The sequence below is a fragment of the Kogia breviceps genome, chromosome 12 (genome assembly GCF_026419965.1).
Source record: "Kogia breviceps isolate mKogBre1 chromosome 12, mKogBre1 haplotype 1, whole genome shotgun sequence".
Lineage (NCBI taxonomy): Eukaryota > Metazoa > Chordata > Mammalia > Artiodactyla > Physeteridae > Kogia > Kogia breviceps.
Genome location: NC_081321.1, coordinates 66,778,924 through 66,798,860, shown reverse-complemented (window position 1 = coordinate 66,798,860; position 19,937 = coordinate 66,778,924). Strand labels below are relative to the sequence as shown.

The following is a 19,937-nucleotide window of genomic DNA, read 5'->3' as shown; positions in this document are numbered from 1 at the left end:
ACTATCAAAATATAAATCCAGCTCCAGAAAAGAACAAATACTTCCTATTTACAAATCCATTTAGTGTAAAGAAAACTCTACTTTTTTGTTGAACCATTGTCCCATTCATTTTTTTATATGTTGCATTTAGTAAAAATAATTGCAGATCTGTTACTGCCAACCATACATACCATACATACCTACCCAACTTTTGAAGTGCAAGTGTGGTATAACCAGTAGTTAGAACTAATCAGTTGCTATCAACAGCAGCTGACTAATGTAACCAAAATATAATACCAACACACTTAGCATCCTGTTTTCTGAGGTCTAATGCCTCAATGGAAAAACTAATGAATGCTCAGAGGAAAACATATACTTTAGGACTGACTAGGGAGACCCAGTGAATATATATATATAATATAAAATTTCCATAGATAGTAAGGATTATTACCTAAGTCCTTTGCTTTGCTGAAGACATGGGTAAAGAAAGAGCTGAAACTCTGAGGGAGACAATAAACATCCTACTTCCTGAAGAAATTCATTCTTTGCCTGGAGCAGGATACAGTAATGCGATTGTGGAAAGTGGGCATTTTGAGTCTTTCCTCACATGTTTCTCATTAAACCAAATCCAAAGAGAGGCTTAGGGCCTTTCTTTTGAAATAAGATTGTTCAAGCCACAATAGGAGTTAAGTAGAGGTATGTGAGGTATATATACCTTCCAGATTCATATGCAAATGCTTTACCACCACCATGGATTGGTAGAGACAAAAAGAGTACAAATTAATCTGAGGAATTTCCACTTCTGACTATAATGGAATACATTAAATCAGCTCAATCTTCAACCAAGAACAAGTAGAAAAACTAGATCAATCAATAAACAGCTGTTTGAAGGAAGCAGAAAGCAACTAAGACACCCAAGCCTTGAGAGGCCATGATCTTGAGAAAAAGAGAAATGTGTTGAGAGGTAAGACTGTCAGTCATTCTCTGCTGCTTTTCCCTGTCTTACAGAACAGGGGAGGGAACATTGTAATTTAGAGGTGCCAAAGCTGCCAGGCCTTGAGGAACCAAGAACCTGGAGAAACAGGAAATAAGTAAGCGTGACACTTTATGCAAAGTTCCTTTTGAGGCATTTTTCAGTCATAAAGTCAGGGATTTTATATATATATATGTATATATATATATATATATATATATATATATATATATATATACATATATATACATATATACACACACACACACACACATATATATATATATATATATATATATAAAACATGTCAAATAATGGGGCAAAATGAGGAAAACCAAAAGGAATAAAATAGAAAATAGAAATATATCCACAAGTGACCCTGGATGATTTTTTTTCAGACATGGACTTTAAAACAATTGTGATTAATGCGTTAAGAAAACAGGGGACAAAATGGAAAATTTTTAATAAATAGCTAGAATCAATATGTTAAGAAATGATTAAATGGAAATTTTAAGAAGCAGAAAGTTTAAACTGGAACTAATAATGAAATAAAAGATAGATCAGATGAAAATATCTGGCCTGAAACGTGAAAAGAAACAAAAGGATGAGTGATACAAAACAGATCATTAGAGACACTGGACACAGGAAGGAGTCTAGTATAGGTGTAATTAGAATCCCAGAGAGAGAGATAAGAGAGAATGAGGAAGAAGCAATAGTTGAAAAGATACTGGGGGATATTTTTTTAAAAATGAATGGAAACAACAAGCCACAGATTCAAGACACTTTATGAATGCCAAGCAAGATTAAAAAGAAAAAGGCAGGGAGAACACATCTGGCCATGGTAAAGCTGCTAAAAACCACGACCAGAATAAGACAAAACAAAATAAAACAAACAAACAACAACGACAACAAAAATTTAGAACCTTCCAGAGCAGACTCCACATTACTTTCAAAGGAACAACACTTGAGCTATCTGACTCCACAACTGAAATAACACCTGATGAAAATGGAATGACATCCTTAAAATGCTGATTGAAACTAACATCTCACCTAAAACTCTATAACTGTATCAATATTAAAGATAGAATTAAAATATTTCAGATAAATAAAATCTGAGAGAAAACATCACCAGAAAATCCAAGGAGAAAAGAGAATATGAACATAGAGAAATATCTTCATATTCTCTAGAAATAGGCAAATATTTCTTATACATGACACAAAAATCATTAACCCTAAAGGAAGACTGATAAACTGAAATTCATTAAAATTAAGCACTTAGGGTCACTGAGAGAATTAGGAGAGTGAAAGACAAATTAGTATTGCTTTTGAAAAAATATATAAATACTCTTCCCCCCCCACACACACACACACAAAGAAGAAAATACTAATAAGATTTTTGCAGATAATTTAAATTGGGGAAATGAACAGTTGAAGTTGAAGAATAGTTCCCAAAGTATTCTTTATACTTTTTCCAGATAAGGTATAAATTTCATTCTGAAAGAAAAAAAAATTAATAGGAAAACTTACTTTTACTGTACTAGTAAATTATGCGTTTCATTTCCCTTTCTAGAAATGAAAAAAAGTTTTAAATCTTTTTTTAGAAAAAAAGTTTTAATTATTTTCTCATTTCCCCTTAAGGATTAGAAAAAAAGGTTTAATTCTTTTCTTATTTCCCCTTAAGTTCCTCAAAATTCTTTCTTTTCAATGGAACATTCTGGTCCTTCTGACTGTTTTGCTGGCTATTATGTAGTATTATGTCAACTCATAATGAGAAGGAATGGAAAAAGGATAAAATATACTTTGATATGTTTTGGTCTAAAAAGGTATATATGACATTTTTCTCTAAAGGTTTTAGTTTTAGAAAATAAAATTCAAAGTGTTTTGTACCTTAGTAAAATATTGCGTTTCAACCTAAAAGGAAAAACAACTTATGACTTGAGAGTGGTTGATTTTTGGATTAGTATGTGATTGAGAAATAATGGATTGACAAAATAGTAGGGTAAGTATCATACTATTGAGTGCCTGTTTTCTTACTATTCTGTTCTCTGACTTATTGCTTCAGATGGAAAAAAAAAAAAAGTTTCTTCTAGCCTATACACAACAGTTAGGTAGTAGTTTAAAAATACTCTGATGAAGAACCATTTTAGATTGTCATCTTGCTCTTTTGACTGAAGACCTATATATGGACACAAATAAAAAATGTCCCCATCTGGTGGTAAAAGCATTGAACTTCAGACAGACCCCTAGAGCTCCTGAATGAAAACAAGAAACACTTTGAGACATTATGTTCCATGTGATGGAAATGCTCTCATTTCAGTGATAACAAACACTCTTAAAATCACAAATTTTTTTCTGGGCTGAAAGTAGAAAGGGTTAGTTATTAGAATGGTAAATACATGTAACACAAGGAGCCAGCTGCACTAGGGAGTGGATAAAGAAGCCAGCATATATGCTGACTTGGCCAGACGCCTGTGGCTTATTTCAGCCAGCAGTTTTTATTTACTATGCAAAATACTGCAGCCTAAAATGATGCACCTCTTTTTCTAGATGTGTTGGTGTGGAGCAATGATCGAGTTATTCGCTGGATACAAGCAATTGGACTTCGAGAATATGCAAATAATATTCTTGAAAGTGGTGTGCATGGCTCACTTATAGCCCTGGATGAGAACTTTGACTACAGCAGCTTAGCTTTATTACTACAGATTCCAACACAGAACACCCAGGCAAGCCCCTTTGTGCTGTAGTTGCACTGTGTTCTGGTTTATGTAAGGACAAAGTAAACTTTTAGGAAAAAAAGTCGGTTGTGTATTCATGATTCCTAATGGGAGTTAGTTCAACCTTTGATACATGTCACTGGGACTTTAATTTCAAGCTACTGGATTTCTAACCAAAACAAAATCATAAAATTAAGTAGAAAGGGATTTAGAAGTTATGTGGTCCAACCTCCCACCTGAATGACAGATTCCCCCGAAAAATATCCCTGACAGATGGCCTTTAGTCTCTGCCTGTCTGAGGGGCAGTCACTTCTATTTACATGTCTGAATTATACAGACACTCAGCTCTGGGTGTGCCATTGATTCCCAAGTCTGGATAATTATTTGAATTGCTGGAGTTCCTTAAAAACTTGAATAAAACATGCAATCTACATCACAATCCTAAGAAATCAGATATCAAGAGATAGGGCACGGGAACCCTAATCACTTAAAGTTTCTCCAAATGATGATTGTTGGCCAGGTTTGAGAACTACCTGCATAGACTTGATAAAAATGTGGCAGTCTGACTTTACTTTTTATTTCATTTTTATATATTTCAAAGTTTACATAAAATATTCAGTTGGAATAAAGTAACAGAGTGAGGTCAAACCCTTTGACCTCAGAAGTTTATGTGAGGATGTCTCTACTATCCACAGACTAAAGAAAATTGCCCTTCCTTGTGTTTATAGTTAAAATTTACAATGGCTTATAGATATAGAGGATGAAAAAAATGAGACCCCTGTAAATAAAACAGGGTATTGGAATGTTTTCTCAGGTAAATATAATTGCTATGATTTTTCAAATAAAAGGTGACTTCAATGATGTTAACTCTAATCTGATCTTGACAGGCAAGGCAGATTCTCGAAAGGGAATACAATAACCTCCTGGCTCTGGGAACTGAACGGCGACTGGATGAAGTAAGTCTTTGTCTGTCATTGTCATTCAAAAGGGACCTGGGACAGTACAAGTAAAATGGGGCTTTCAAGGACTAGTGCTCAAAATTAATCAGATGCTTGTTCTATGGATAGAATCTAGAATTTTCCCCACTATTCTTCTTCTTTTTTTTTTTTTTCTTTTTGCGGTACGCGGGCCTCTCACTGTTGAGGCCTCTCCCGTTGCGGAGCACAGGCTCCGGACACGCAGGCTCAGCGGCCATGGCTCACGGGCCCAGCCTCTCCGTGGCATGTGGGATCTTCCCGGACCGGGGCACGAACCCGCGTCCCCTGCATCGGCAGGCGGATTCTCAACCACTGCGCCACCAGGGAAGCCCTCCCCACTATTATGCTTAAATATTTAATTTTACTAATTTGATTTGGTAAATAACTTTATGAATTCATAGATATTATCATATCAGCAGTTAGAAACACTAAGAAGTAATTCAAATTCATTTTTCATGAGCTATGACAGCAAAATGATGTTGAGCAAAAATTTTTTAAATTGTAAGTAATGATAACACTAGTCCTAATAAATTCAGTTCATTAATAAGGGATGTGCTTATTTCTTAAATATCAGTATATCTTCACAGGAAATTTTAGGATATTAAAAGGAAGAGAAAACTTGCTTTCAGTAAATGGGAAGCTTTTGATTATTTTAGATATCAATATTGTGTTTTCCTTAAAAATATATGAGTAACATTTTAACAGTCATAGGAATTGAAGGTTATATTGAGTGTAAGAATCTCTACACATAGTATATGCATGTTTAAATGATTTGGAAAATAGTAAACATGTAAGTAGTCTCCCAAGATGAAGGAATACAAGGGACGTTAGCACACTCTGTGCATTGATAAACTGTGGATTTTAATATTCCTTCTGAGGTTTTCAAGGATCTTTCTGGAGGAAATGGGGAGGAAACCTGAGTATGAAGTGATAAATACAGTGATGCATAATTCTGTATTGCAAAATGCAGGTGTTTCTTGGCGGTAAAGAAAAGCTGATTAAAATAGTTTTGTGAATGAACACAGCAATTCCTAAAATGAGACAACAATTCCACATTCAAATGGGCAGGGCAGCTGATCTTGGTTTTATAAAACCCAAACTGTCCTTTTCAGAGGAAGTTAGATAAGCTCTACAGTCTTGACCTCAGCTAACATCCTGTAAATTCATACTCCTGTCCAATCAGGATAATGATTAATATTTTTAAAAAACAGTTAATATTTAACTGATTTTAATTTTATAACTTTGATAATCTTTTCAATCCTTATTCTTTTTAAAAAAAATTTTTATTGAAGTATAGTTAATTTACAATGTGGTAGTTTCTCACATACAGCCAAGTGACTCAGTTCTATATATATATATTCTTATTCATATTTTTCATGTTCTTTTCCATTATGGTTTGTTTTTTTGTTTTTTTAATTTTTCTTTTGGTTTTTATTTAGCCACTTAAAATATTTTTTAATTTTAAAAATTTTTTATTGAAGTATAGTTGATGTACAATATTATATGTTATGGTATGCAACATAGTGATTCACAATTTTTAAAGGTTTTACTCCATTTATAATTATTATAAAATATTGGCTATATTCCCCGTGTTGTACAACATATCCTTGTAGCTTATTTTATACATTAGAGTTAGTACCTCTTAAGCCCCAACCCTATTTTAACCCTCCACCCTTCCCTCTCCCCACTGGTAACCACTAGTTTGTTCGCTATATCTGTGAATCTGTTTCTTTTTTTGTTATATTCACTAGTTTGCTTTATTTTTTAGATTTCACATATAAGTGATATCTTATAGTATTTGTCTTTCTCTGCCTGACATATTTCACTTAGCATAATACCCTCCGAGTCCATCCATGTTACTGCAAATGGCAAAATTTCATTCTTTTTTATGGCTGAGTAGTATTCCATTGTATATATACATGCAACATCTTTTTTATCCATTCTTCTATTGATGAACACTTAGGTTGCTTCCATATCTTGGCAATTGTTAAATAATGCTGCTATGAACATTGGGGTGCATGTATCTCTTCGAATTAGTGTTTTCATTTTTTTCGGATATATATCCAGGAGTGGAATTGCTGGGTCACATGGTAGTTCTACTTTCAGTTTTTTGAGAAACCTCCATACTGATTTCCACAATGGCTGCAGTGATTTACGTTCCCACCAACAGTGTACAAGGGTTCCCTTTTTGCCACATCCCCTCCAGCATTTCTTATTTGTGTTCTTTTTGATGACAGCCATTCTGATAGGTGTGAGGTGATATCTCATTATGGTTTTAATTTGCATTTCTCTGATGATTAATGATGTTGAGCATCTTTTCACGTGTCTGCTGGCCATCTGAATGTCCTCTTTGGAAAAATGTCTATTCACATCTTCTGCCCATTTTTTAATTGGGTCGTTTCTTTTTTTGTCAAGTTATATGAGCTATTTATATATTTTGGATATTAACCCCTTATCAGTCATATCATTTGCAAATGTTTTCTCCTGTTCAGTAGGTTGTCTTTCTAGCTACTATTGTGGAATTCTCTATTTCTCCCTTCAGTTCTGTCAGGCGTTGTTTCGTGTATTTTGGGACTCTGTTGTTAGGTGCACATAATTATATCATTTTGATGAATTGACCCTTTTATCATTATAAAATATCTCTGTCTTTAGTATATTTCTTGGTCTTAAAGTCTATTTTATCTAATATTGGTATAGACATTTTACCTCACTTGTGGTTACTCTTTGCATGGTGTATATTTTTTCATTCTTTTGCTTTCAACCTATTTGTGTCTATGCATCTAAAATGTCTCTTGTAGGGAGTGTATAATTGAATCTTGTTTTTTTAATCTGGTTTGATAATGTTTAAGTCATTCACATTTAGTCTGAATGTTTAAGTTATTTATATTTAGAGTAATTATTGATATGGTTGGATTTCTCTCAGCAATTTTATTTTTTCTATATGCTTCATGTTTTCTTTTGTTTTTGTTGTGCTTCTGTTCTTCCTTTACTGTCTTCTTTTGTGTTAAATACTTTTCTAATATACATTTTAATTCCTTTATGGTTTATTATATTTTTGAGTTACTAGTCAAAGTTACTAGTCTAGTTACTAGTTACTAGATTATAATATGTAATTTATCACAATATACTTCAGATTAATACTAACTCAATTCTAATAAATTATCAAAACTTTGCTCCAATATAGCTCAATTCCCTTCCTTACCCTTTGTGCTATTATTGTCATATATATTACATCCTTGTATGTTATAAATCCAATAATAGTGTTACAATTATTGCTTTATATGTCTTTTTTTAAATTTAAGAGGAGGAAAAAATGTATTTATAGAATTTTTTATATTAAACCACATATTTATCATTTCTGGTTCTTTTCATTTTCTTCTGTGTATTCAAGTTACTGTCTGGTGTCCTTTCCTTTCTCCAGTATAACTCTATTCCCTCTTATGTTATAAACCCGACAATTGTTTTTTAACTCAGTTAAGAGAATAAAAGAGAAAAATATGTTTATAGTGTCTTTGTATTTACCTATATAATTGCCTTTTGCTCTTTATTTCTTCATGTGGATTCAGTTTACTGTCAGGTGTCGTTTCCTTTTACCCCGAAGGACTTCCTTTAGTATTTTTTATAAGGCAGGCCTGTTAGCACAAATTCTCACTCTTTGTTTGTCTGGGAGTGTCTTTATTTCACCTTCATTGTTGAAGGATACTTTTATTGGACAAAGACTTCTTGATTGACAGGATTTTTTTTCTTTCAGCACTTTAAATATGCCATCTAATTCCTTCTGGCCTCCATTGTTTCTAATACAAAATTAGCTGTTAATTTTATTGTGGTTCCCTTGTATGATGCATCAATTTCTCTCTTGCATTCAAGATTTTCACTGTCTTTTAACAGTTTTACTATGATGTCTACTTGGACTTTGGATGTGTAAATTAATGTTTTTCATCAAATTTTTCAATTTTTGGACTATTATTTCTTCAAATTTGTTTTTCTGCCTAATTCACTCCTCTTCTGGGATTTCCATTAAGTGTATATTGTGTGTTCAAAGATGTTCCATGGGTATCTGAGGCTCTGTTCATTTTTCTTCATTGTTTTTTCTTTCTGTTCTTTAGACTGAATAATCTCAATTGCTGTATCTTCAAGTTTGCTGATTCTTTATTCTTCCAGCTCAAAGATGCTATTGAACCTCTCTAGTGAATTTTTAATTTCATTTATTTCACTTTTCAATTCCAGAATTTCCATTAGATTCTCTGTGTGTGTGTATATATATATATAATACATACCATATAAATGTATAATTTCTGTCTATTGATATCCTCTATTTGATGAGTCCTTTTTTTTTTTAACATCTTTATTGGAGTATAATTGCTTTACAATGGTGTGTTAGTTTCTGCTTTATAATAAAGTGAATCAGTTTTACATATACACATATCCCCATATCTCTTCCCTCCTGTGTCTCCCTCCCTCCCACCCTCCCTATCCCACCCCTCTAGGTGGTCACAAAGCACTGAGCTGATCTCCGTGCTATGCGGCTGCTTCCCACTAGCTATTTGTTTTACATTTGGTAGTGTATATATGTCCATGCCACTCTCTTTGTCCAGGCTTACCCTCCCCCCTCCCCGTATCCTCAAGTCCATTCTCTAGTAGGTCTGTATCTTTATTCCCGCTTGCCCCTAGGTTCTTCATGACCATTTTTTTCTTTTTTAGATTCCATATATATGTGTTAGCATACAGTATTTGTTTTTCTCTTTCTGACTTACTTCACTCTGTATGACAGACTCTAGGTCCATCCACCTCACTACAAATAACTCAATTTCATTTCTTCCATTATGGTTTATTACAGGATATTGAATATAGGTTCCTGTGTTGTACAGTAGGGCCTTGTTGTTTATATATTTTATATATAGTAGTTTGTATCTTCTTTTAATCCTTATTCTTAATTGTTGAATCAAAAAGATAGTCTGCATAAACACATACACACTTTTAAATACAATTATTATCCTTACTTAAAAGTTGGAAAAATAATTTTAATAAAAATTATTAAAGATATGCCATATCATTAGATTCTAAAATGCAGACTGACCTGAAGTAGAGGTCCAGTCAGAGACACACGTCTATGTGGGTTCTAGTGTTGCTTCTTAAAAGTAATGAACAAGTTGAAAGGCCTAATTGGAATGTTATTATCTGCCTTTAAAATATGCTGCCTCTTTTTATTACTAAAAAAGCACATGATTTTATCATTCAAACCCTCTAGTCGCTTTTGTCTCTGTTTTTTGTTTGTTTCTTTGTTTGATTTTGGTTTTGTTTTTTCAGTGTGAACAAAAATATCTAAACAACTTAGCTGGAGCCAGAATAGACTTGTTTCTGGGGCTGATCACATTCAGATTCCACTGAAATGATTTGAGAAGTGTTCATGTGCAGCTACAGACCGAGGATATCCTCAGTTGAGAGCATATCTTTCAATCTTCTCTCATGGAAACCTTTTCCTGTGACGTTGTTGCTTATAGTTCCCATTAACTTTCTGCAGTAACACTATGTTGAAAGAGCAGAAGTTAAGGAATCATGATTTAAATTCTCAACTTACTGGCATATTTTTGAGCCCTTATCTCACACATTACAGGAGCTGTACATTCCTACAATGTAATGTAATGTTTTATAGAACTGAAGAAAATTTATGTTCATGCAACAACTTCTCCAAGATTCAAGAAGTCAGGCCACAACTGTGAAATTCTGCTTCTTTTTTCCATTTATAAACATTTGGAGGTCTAAGGCAAAGTAAAATGCAGCAGTTGAGAAGAGTAGCAGAAATCTCTTAAAGTGTAAAATGGCTATCAAATCTAAACAAAATTTATATATTAATAATAAGGATTCTAAAAGAAAAATGGATAAATGTAATTATATAAATGATTTTATTTTTCCCAGATTAACCTTGTATGCTACTTAAATTAGTAGTCTATGATGAAGAATACTTTATAGTGTTTCTTATTTATAACAATGATAATTTAGGCGGAATATCTATCTATACTCTCTATGCCCAAATGAAGTCACCTGAGCTAGCAGAGTCAACCACACATATTTAACTATAATTTTAGGGAGTAGACAGTCCTTCCTTAGATGAAAAACTTAATGATATAAGAAAATAAGATCTATGTAGAATGATTAATATTTTCCTTAGATTAGAAACAAAGAATATAATCAGTCAAATGGTAAATTACATATTGTTGCTTACCAATTCAGAGAAAATAACTGTTTGTCTGCAGGTACAATGTGTATGCACAGAGAGGGAAGATTTTACGCAATTAAGATATAATAGAATCAGCAACAAGAATTACATTGTAAAACAGCAACCAGAGTTACATTATGCTTTTAGTGGCATCTAATGAGCACATGTATTTATTAAAAGTACACAGAATATAAATTATAGTATCCCATATGAGCCAGGCTGTATCAAATATAGATTTCCCATATGTCTTGTATACATAAAAGCAAAATTCATGAAATAGTTAATCAAGTGTGTGAATCAAGTAGTGTTTAGCCAATACTTATTCAACTAAGTATATCATCTCATAACATAAAAACATTTGGCATGAAGTGCAACAAACTATACCCAATATTCTTTTTGGGAAAACTTTGGGGTTTTCTTTTAAATTTTCAAAGATTTTACTTTTATATATGTTTTAGATTCAAAATCATATGAACTTTTTAATAAAAACATTTCTATTTCACATATCCTGCATTCTCATTTTGGAATCAATATAACTCTCAAAAGAAAGTATAATATTCCATATGTATACTTTACAGACTGAATGTAAATAATCAGTGTTACATGTTTTAAGCACCTGGACTAGTTTACTTGTTTTCATTACATCAAACTGTATCTCTGTACTGGCAGAGTGATGACAAGAATTTCAGGCGTGGGTCGACCTGGAGAAGGCAGTTTCCTCCCCGTGAAGTACACGGAATCAGCATGATGCCTGGGTCCTCAGAAACATTACCGGCTGGATTTAGGTTAACCACAACATCGGGGCAGTCAAGGAAAATGACAACGGATGGTACAGTAGTTTTGCATTTCTGCTTATAAAGTAAAAAGCTTGTTTAGAAAATGCTATCATTCTCTGATCGCATAGCTTTCTGGAATTGATTCTTTTCTTAAGTTGGTTTGCTCTGCTTGAAGTTTACTTTGCTTTCATCAGACCATACTCTTTTGTAAGCTGCTAATGCATGAACTCATGGCACTTTATTCATATTTTAAAAATAATTTAAAATAGCCGAAAGAGGACAATTTTGGCTAATGTCCACATCTAGGAAGAAAAACATCTGCATGATTTGTGTTTCTTTACTCTTCTATTCACCAAGTAAATAATTTGTTTAAAGATGGATTTGGACTAAAGGTCCTTAATAAATGGAAATTAACTCCACTGTCACCCTACATGCTTGAATATTGCAAGTTTTCTATTTCATCTTAAAAACTCAGACTCATCAGATATTCTCACCTATGACCAAGGCAGAAGGCCTTAAATAAACAAGCACAACCATGAGAAGAGAATTAAACAAACACAAAACCAACAGTAATTTCCCAATTAGTATTTCCTTCTGTGGACATTAGACTTGTGTTATATACTTCACAAAGGAAAAGAGCCATTCTGGAGGAGAGACAAATTTGAAGTTGTAGTCACAAAGTTATGTCTGTCTGGTAAGCATTAAACAAAAAGTCCCACTCTCTCTATTGAGACAATCACCTAGAATTATTATTTCTTGTCAAGGTGATAGTTATCATGGCCCTTAAAATAAGTTCCAGCATAAACCATGATCTTTGATCTATATTTCTTCTAAGTTGTTACTATTATGGAACACATTAGCAAAATTCATGAGCAATTTAACATGATTAAAATAAGTATAGAAGCTTTTCAGTATTGGAGGGGAAGACCATCCATCATACTGAATTCTCCAAGAGCAATCTTTGCTTCAAAAACAGGAGCACCCAGGGGAACTGTTCTTGTTAAGAGATTTCATCTAAGGAGGAATACACAACTTGAAAGCTCAGTTGAATCACATTGGAATAAATTTTCTTTAGTAGCTTGTCTTGAGAAAAGGAATATGAGTGGCTTCTATCTGAGAGAAAGAAGGTCTATTAATATGTTCAGATCCCTTTATGCAGGGAAAATAAATCTTTCTCATCTGAAATTTTGTACTCAGTCATCCAAGTCCCTCTAAAGCCCTTTTCTCCGTTTGCAGTTCCTTCATCAAGACTGCAGAGGTTAGACAACTCCACTGTTCGCACATACTCATGTTGACAAGCCACTCAAAGGAGGCAGCACTGACTTGCTGTGAGTAGTTTTCCTTGGCTGACCAAAAACAAACCGCCCCAAAAAATGGAACCTACATAGACTAGTAAATATACATGATACTCTTTGGTGTGGCCTAGCAGTATAGGAGTGAGATAACCCCCTTGAATTGCTAGAGAGTGGAAAGGTTCTTTATATTGTAACTCTTAATCTAGGATTTCCTATCACCATCTGTCTGCTATGGTTTAAGGCTCATCTGTTGGAGGCCTGTCACTATTTTATTTCACATCAATGGGTTGCTACTACACTGGCTTCTACTTTTTCGTAGCACTTTATATTGATGCCTATAGCATTTTACTGTTGAGAGTTTGGCACTTACAGAATAACACACTTTTAAGTGAGTATTTTATATAGGGGAAGTTGAAATAGGCAAATAGTATTCTAGTAGGTAACCAGAGTCAAATAGTGGCAGAATCAGGAAGATGATTTGGAGGTGATTTCACCAAAAGTATAACTGAAAAATCTGAACTCCTGGTATGTTGTTTTTCATCAATGTGATTAATATTTGTTGAAAATGTATAGGAATTTTAAGTATCTGGGGTTTATAGCAGATAGAAACCAAGTGAAATAACATTATAACAGTGGCGGACAGGACAGAAAACCATGCCATATAATCGTAAGATATAAGGCATTTGTACTTCGAGAAATACTAGTTGATGGAATCTACTTCCAAATCCATATGAAAATGGAGTTTTATTGGAAACCAGTCTTAGTAAAACTGTGTTTTCATAGAAAATAAATGTCAAGAACTCATAAACATTTTTTAATCTACAACTGTGCTTTACCAAAATATTCTACCATTTATGATAAATTAAAATTTTGGAAAAACACTTTTTAGAGCAATATTTAGAACCAAATATGTGCACAGGGATGGGGAGAGGAACAGCTCATCTTGTGCTGTTTATTCATTGCCTTGAACTGAAAGCTCCACACAATTTACTGATGGTCTTTGGGGCCTAATATAGGAGCTGATATGCTGCCTTATTTGGGTCACTATTTGAAACTGCTGATGATAAAACAAAAAGCTTTCAGATAAGAGATTTAATTTCAGAATGTAAAACCCTAACATTAAAAATTTAATTATGGTATACAATTTGGCATCTTATTAGTCATGATCTAAAATTTGTAATAATTTGGCTAAATAAGAGACTTTCCAAAATACTGTTTGTAATAGTTTCTCCACATAACATGATAATTTACCAGGAACTAGAATTAGAATACTTCACTAATTTACAAATGACTATTTAATATGTTGAGTAGTGCTTGCTTCTTAGCTCTTGACTGATGGGTAGAATTACTCTTTAACTATTTGTAATCTGTATTTTGTGCTTGGCATTGTAGTTCATATTTCCTAGTTTCTACCATTAAATGGGATAAAGGTATTTATTTCCAATGAGTTAATCTGGGACAACCAATTTCTATTTTGAGGAAACATTAGCATTTTTGTTATTAACACAATTCAGAACATGTTATCTATCTCTTGTGTCGGGATAGTAATTGTGATCTTTTCCTAAGTATATTATGACTGGAAAGAATCAGTGATGCCACATCACTAACCCAGATTCTTTATATGTTACTGATTGTCATTATGTTTTTGTCACAATTAAACAAAGGTCTCTTTTGAAGAGCTCTAAAATATATGAGTTAGAATACAGATCTATTCCATGGAATAGGTCAACTCAATTTATTAATGAGCAAGCTGTACTCTTTTCAAAAGGACTGCTGACGTTTTCTGTGACTACCTTTGTTTCTATTACTGCCATACTTTCTACAAAGCTGAGCAAGTCTTATTTCTGAACCTCGCCTGCACAAAATTAGAGAGGAGCAAATATTAATTACATACAGCCATTGGTTAGACCTGAGATGATATCCTACCCTTAGGACACAAGTGGGCAGGATGCATGGAGGTGCACCAACAGTCGCAGAGGGAGATTTTCCAATCTGGGATCTTTCAGTAAACTAATGCTGTCCATTACATATTTTAGATGTCGTCTTTTCAGTCTACTCTACCTAAAGTGCACTACCATCTAAGAAGATAAGCAGTGAAAACCTTTGTGAAGACTGAATTCTAAGGAAATAATCACAACTAATGGTTTATTAAGCTGAAAATATGATTTTGGGGGGAGTCAGATATTAAGTTTGATTAGTTTACTATAATTGTAAGAAAATGCTTAAGTCATTTGAATAATCAGCATCATCCACATCATCAATTCTGTACAACAGATGCTTTTATGAAATCGAGCCACTTGTTTTTTCATGTTTTATTGTAATATACTTGGCATTTATGTATTACTGTGTATGCATTTCTTTTTAAATGTGTAAGTCTTATGTAAATGGATATAAATATGATTTTTTAAAAAATAAAATATATGGTTCATGGAGTCTTGAGTGCAAACATTTGACAATTCCAAGTACTGTTTGTATTTTACCATTCCACCATTTTTACAGTTTTTGAATTGTAACAAATTGATATGTTTCCTGGAAGCATGTTTCATGCTTCCACATGTTTCTCCTTCAAGTCTGTCAATCCTTAAAGCTGAAAACCTGCCTCTGATCATGTAAAAAAGAATGATTTAACCTGGAACTGGAGCCAAAAATAGACCTTTAAAGGAAATCAGGGATGTCCTATGTCTTTAGAAATAGCACTGTGATGGCTCAATCTCCTTTTCAATACAAAACAAAGCCAAACTGTTTACAAGAGTCAAAAACAATTATTTTAAAAAAATTATAAAGAAAAAAAAATCTCTTATTACCTGTGGACCAAGGAAAAAACAACAACAAACTTCTTTACTAAGAACCACATGTTCATCCAAATACCTTGAACCTCCAGCCAGCCCTGTTCAGTCAATGTCAACCATTGCAGAGTCTGCGGTCATTTCCCCTGGAAAAAGCAAAACCCCAGAAACCTTTCCCTTTTGTCAATGTAAGAGGGCATTAGCCAGACTCATGTCTAACGTTATATGCTTTTAGCCGAGAAGGCCTTGTTGCGACTTCCCTGAAGTCAGTCTTATCAGAGGAAATAAAGACAGAATGATTAACTTATATAGTGTATAAAAGTATAGAATAATCTCTTTCCTGTGGCTTTATTTGGTGATGTTACTGTTGTTTATTCTTTGTTTATATGGGAGATTTCAAAGTAAAATCTATTTAAGAATACCATTTAACTGCTGATTTTCTGCTGCTTGATCTTATTAACAGCAAGACCTGTCATTAGTAATTCCTTTTTTGTATTTAATTTGCTATGTTTGCACGTACATTACATTTGTTTTAATGTCGATTTTTGTTTAACAGATTCACTCAAAAGGTAATGGTAACAGAAACCCTCTCCATTGTCAATAAACAAAAATACTTCCAGTTCTCTGTTTAAGCTTTGTTTTCTAGTCACATATAGTTTAAAATTTTACTTAAACTATAATGAAAATAATTCTTTTTAGTGATCTTTTATCTTCAAAAATGAGTCTGCCACAAGAGGGAGCACTAAACTTGCTTATGAAAGTGATTTTAAATTTTCTTAAAATGTTGCCTGATTAGCAACAATGGGAAAGAGCTTTTTTTAGTTCGTCTGAATATGGGGATCTTGACTTACAGAAATGAAATATAATATAGAAACTATGGTATCATAATAATACAAACTAGATTTGTATCTACTGTTCTACACAACTTAATTGCATAAATAGTTTTTCCCCTTTCAGTGATCACCTAATAAGAGATATTAACCATTTAAAATAGACTCTAACATACAGGGATATAAAAGATCCAGTTACTTGCCTCAAAAACCATAAAATATTCTTCGATGTATGAGATCATTTTGCCAGATTCTAAAACCCATTTAATGGATTAAGCTTAGAACCTTGGTTTTCTTCCTTTTAACTATCAACATTATGAATTTTCATATTTTTAATAATCAGAGCCTTTACAAATATAATTTTCTATAAATAAAACTGCTTTTAACTGTAAAGCAGTTCTCATTTGTATATACTTAGTACATTTTCACAGGCAAAATAGCTCAATTAATTGGCACTTTTCTATAGATTTTTAAAGAAAATATTTACATTTTAATTTTAATACCTTACAGTAAAAAATTTCTATGCAACTACCAAAAGAAGAGCATGCAGAATTTATTTCAGCAAATTATATTTTTTAGTAACATTATATTGTTATTTTTAAAGACATTTAATTCAAAATATTTTAAGTACTATTGAATGAAAGTACCTTATGGTAAGTATTAAAATAGAAAATTCCTTTTTTTTCCTTCCAGAATTTAAGCAATCTGATGACTGTATCTTTCTTGCCCCACATTCAGTCTTGTGAGAGGAACAGTACTTTCTCTGACCTGCAAAGGAGATCACTTTCCTTAACCAGATACAAGAAAACACCACTTCCCCAGTCTTGTGCACTGTTTTCCAATCCCACTCAACAGGAAAATAACCCAAGCCTGCTTGCTGAAGTCTCTCTCAGATTGATTACCACGAAAAATGTGCACAAGGATCAAAGATGTAATCGTTAACACAATTCTTGTATATGCCTGGGTTTATACCTTGATGAACTATGATACACATTCAGCTAAAGAATTCGCCATTTCAAATTAACTGAATTTTATATGAAAAAATAAGGTAATACATCTTACTTCTAAGACATTAAAAAGTGTAAGATTACAGTTGTGATAAGATTAAATGTACTCATGAGAAGAGACAGTTTAAGGAACGCAACAGCTTCAAATTATAAGTTGAATATCTACTTAGTTTAACTTGGTCTGCTAAACTAATTAAAGGGAACAGTTAGATGAATATATTTTTTCAGGTGTAATAATCAAAAAGCCAATTTTAGCAAATAACAATTTACTTTGAGAAGCCATTTATTTGATAGGGCTACTGTCCAAAATATCCTAACATTTTCAGAATGTCTTTATACAAGTTGTAAGCAATTTTTATGAAACAAACAATAAGCTCTTATCTATTATCTCTCATATATATTTCGTGATATGTTACCAGACTATATGTTAAGACAGTTGCTCTTAAAAATAATGTTCCTGATGGACTGAAAGACTTTAAGAATACTTTAAGAACCGTCAAAGACATGGGTATGGTATTTTTTGAGTTTAAATGTATTCTTTGATAACTGATCTCATGTAGAACCCTAAGTAAACCAAATATGTAATTATCTATATCTACCTACTCTGTTTAATTGGCACATTATCATAAGCTTATTAACAAAGACTAATTTTCAGTTATTTTTTTAATGCTCAATAGTTTTACAGAAATTTAAATAGAAAGATGTGCTTTGGATATGACAAATTTTTTTTAGTGAGTTATTTAAAAATTAGAGATTTCACATAAAATCTGGATTTTTGGTTTCTCTTAAAACTCCTCCCGGTTTTTAGCTAATGTAAAAACTTTTACATTTCTTCCTTAAGAGCTTTCCTTGCCAGTTTCCCCATTTCTACACATTTCCTTGTTTCCAAAAGAAGCTGGAATCATTAAGAAGTATACAGTCAACTAAGAACCTGAGACAGGAGGAGGGGCTCCAAAGAGCCCTCATCTCCATGACAAAGAGATTGGATTAATTGACCTCTATGCTCTCTGCCAGCCTGTGATTTCCCTTGACTAAGTAACAAAGGATTGAAGAGAGCTGTACCTTGGTTGGTACCCAGCCTTCCCTCAGGAAATGTGACTAGATTCTCCTACCTAGAAAATCATGTCTAGATGATTACCTAAAGCTTCCCATTTCATCCATTTCATTTAAAATAACCATGCAGGTGGGCATCTCAAGAATATTAGAAAATATTCAGAATTTCTATAAGAAAATTATAATTGTTTTCTGACTTCACTTGAGTTTTAGGTCTTGGGTCAAAGCTGCAGAGTCCTAATTTCAACAAGTGGCTCGATATTAGTGTCACTTCCAATTAAAATGTTATTTTGGGGGGTACAATTTTTATAAATCATATGTCAGATATATTTTTCTTAAATCGAAGTTCTGGAAAATCTATAATGAGCAATGTTACAGGTAACCAGTAACAGTGCTAATTTGGCTAATCAAACAGAAGGCCTTTTACTAGTTTTCACGTACATTGTTTTTAGACCAAGCTCTACAATTTACATTTCAGTTTGCATGTAATTTCTATTTAAATATTTATTTCTGGGAAATAAAAACTAACTCCAATTAGAAAAGTGACAAAAAAGAAAAAAAAAAGTCATAATGCCTGCTTCAGCATTTCTTCTATGTGCCCAAAAATGCTGGGGTCTTCAATTGTAGGAGATACCTGGAAAGAAAATTAGAGCCAGATGAAGGTGCTTCATTGAACCCCTTCCATTCTATACAATTAAACAATTATATGCAATCTTGTATTCCCCATTATCTTATCATACTCATATGGAAAGGTTCAAAACCAGGGAAGTTTGAACTCAATATTTTAAAATGTATCTATAGTAAAATAAACTGTTCAGTTAGCAAAACTATTGGTCCTAGATGGTTATGGGCCTTTCAATGAGTGTCTATAGAAATAATTTTTTTTTTTTTGCATTTGCCTATACAACCACTCCTTACTGTTGCATCACTTTTTATTAGATCTTGATGATTAAAAATACATATATTTGTGCATGTATAATGTGCACAAAAATTAAAAGAATGCATATGCTTGAATCAGCCTAAATTACCTAAAATAATTTTTACTCAAAACAGGAAAAATAATGAGCATATATATCAATTAGAATTTTCAAAATATCTATAGCCAGCCTCTCACTATTAGTCACTAATGATGACAATGAAGGAAAATTTATCCTTAATTTAATAAGATTGAGTTTCCACAAGTTTGAATTTGACATATTTACTAACAGTAAAATATTTTCACATACTCGTTCTTATAATCAAAAGTATATGGTCTTAATTAATCTGTGTTTCTCTCCAAAACCCTCATTCCTACAGAGAGAATGGCTATGCAATTTCCCCCGTAATATTA

General features: G+C 32.8%; 2 protein-coding genes across 30 annotated transcripts in view; one reads left to right on the top strand and one right to left on the bottom strand.

Moving 5' to 3' along the window:
- The window catches only part of PPFIA2 (PTPRF interacting protein alpha 2), a 437,715-nt gene extending 421,569 nt beyond the window's left edge, over positions 1 to 16,146 (top strand). For 16 of the 21 annotated variants that reach the window (XM_067009799.1, XM_059081639.2, XM_067009805.1 and 13 more), the window contains 5 exons: positions 3,500 to 3,675; positions 4,554 to 4,622; positions 11,530 to 11,689; positions 12,873 to 12,964; positions 14,968 to 16,146. In XM_067009799.1, the coding sequence (XP_066865900.1) occupies positions 3,500 to 3,675; positions 4,554 to 4,622; positions 11,530 to 11,689; positions 12,873 to 12,931 (464 nt within the window). In that variant the 3' untranslated portion in view covers positions 12,932 to 12,964; positions 14,968 to 16,146. The remainder of the gene's footprint in view (positions 1 to 3,499; positions 3,676 to 4,553; positions 4,623 to 11,529; positions 11,690 to 12,872; positions 12,965 to 14,967) is intronic. The other 5 variants (XM_059081638.2, XM_067009808.1, XM_067009813.1 and 2 more) reach the window with 1 other exon arrangement.
- ACSS3 (acyl-CoA synthetase short chain family member 3) overlaps positions 10,873 to 19,937 on the bottom strand; it is a 160,286-nt gene continuing 151,221 nt past the window's right edge. For 3 of the 9 annotated variants that reach the window (XM_059081640.2, XM_067009822.1, XM_059081646.2), the window contains one exon: positions 17,100 to 19,241. In XM_059081640.2, coding sequence (XP_058937623.1) covers positions 19,173 to 19,241 — 69 coding nt within the window. In that variant the 3' untranslated portion in view covers positions 17,100 to 19,172. Of the gene's footprint in view, positions 11,709 to 17,099; positions 19,242 to 19,937 lie in introns of those variants that run through there. The other 6 variants (XM_067009821.1, XM_067009820.1, XM_067009819.1 and 3 more) reach the window with 6 other exon arrangements.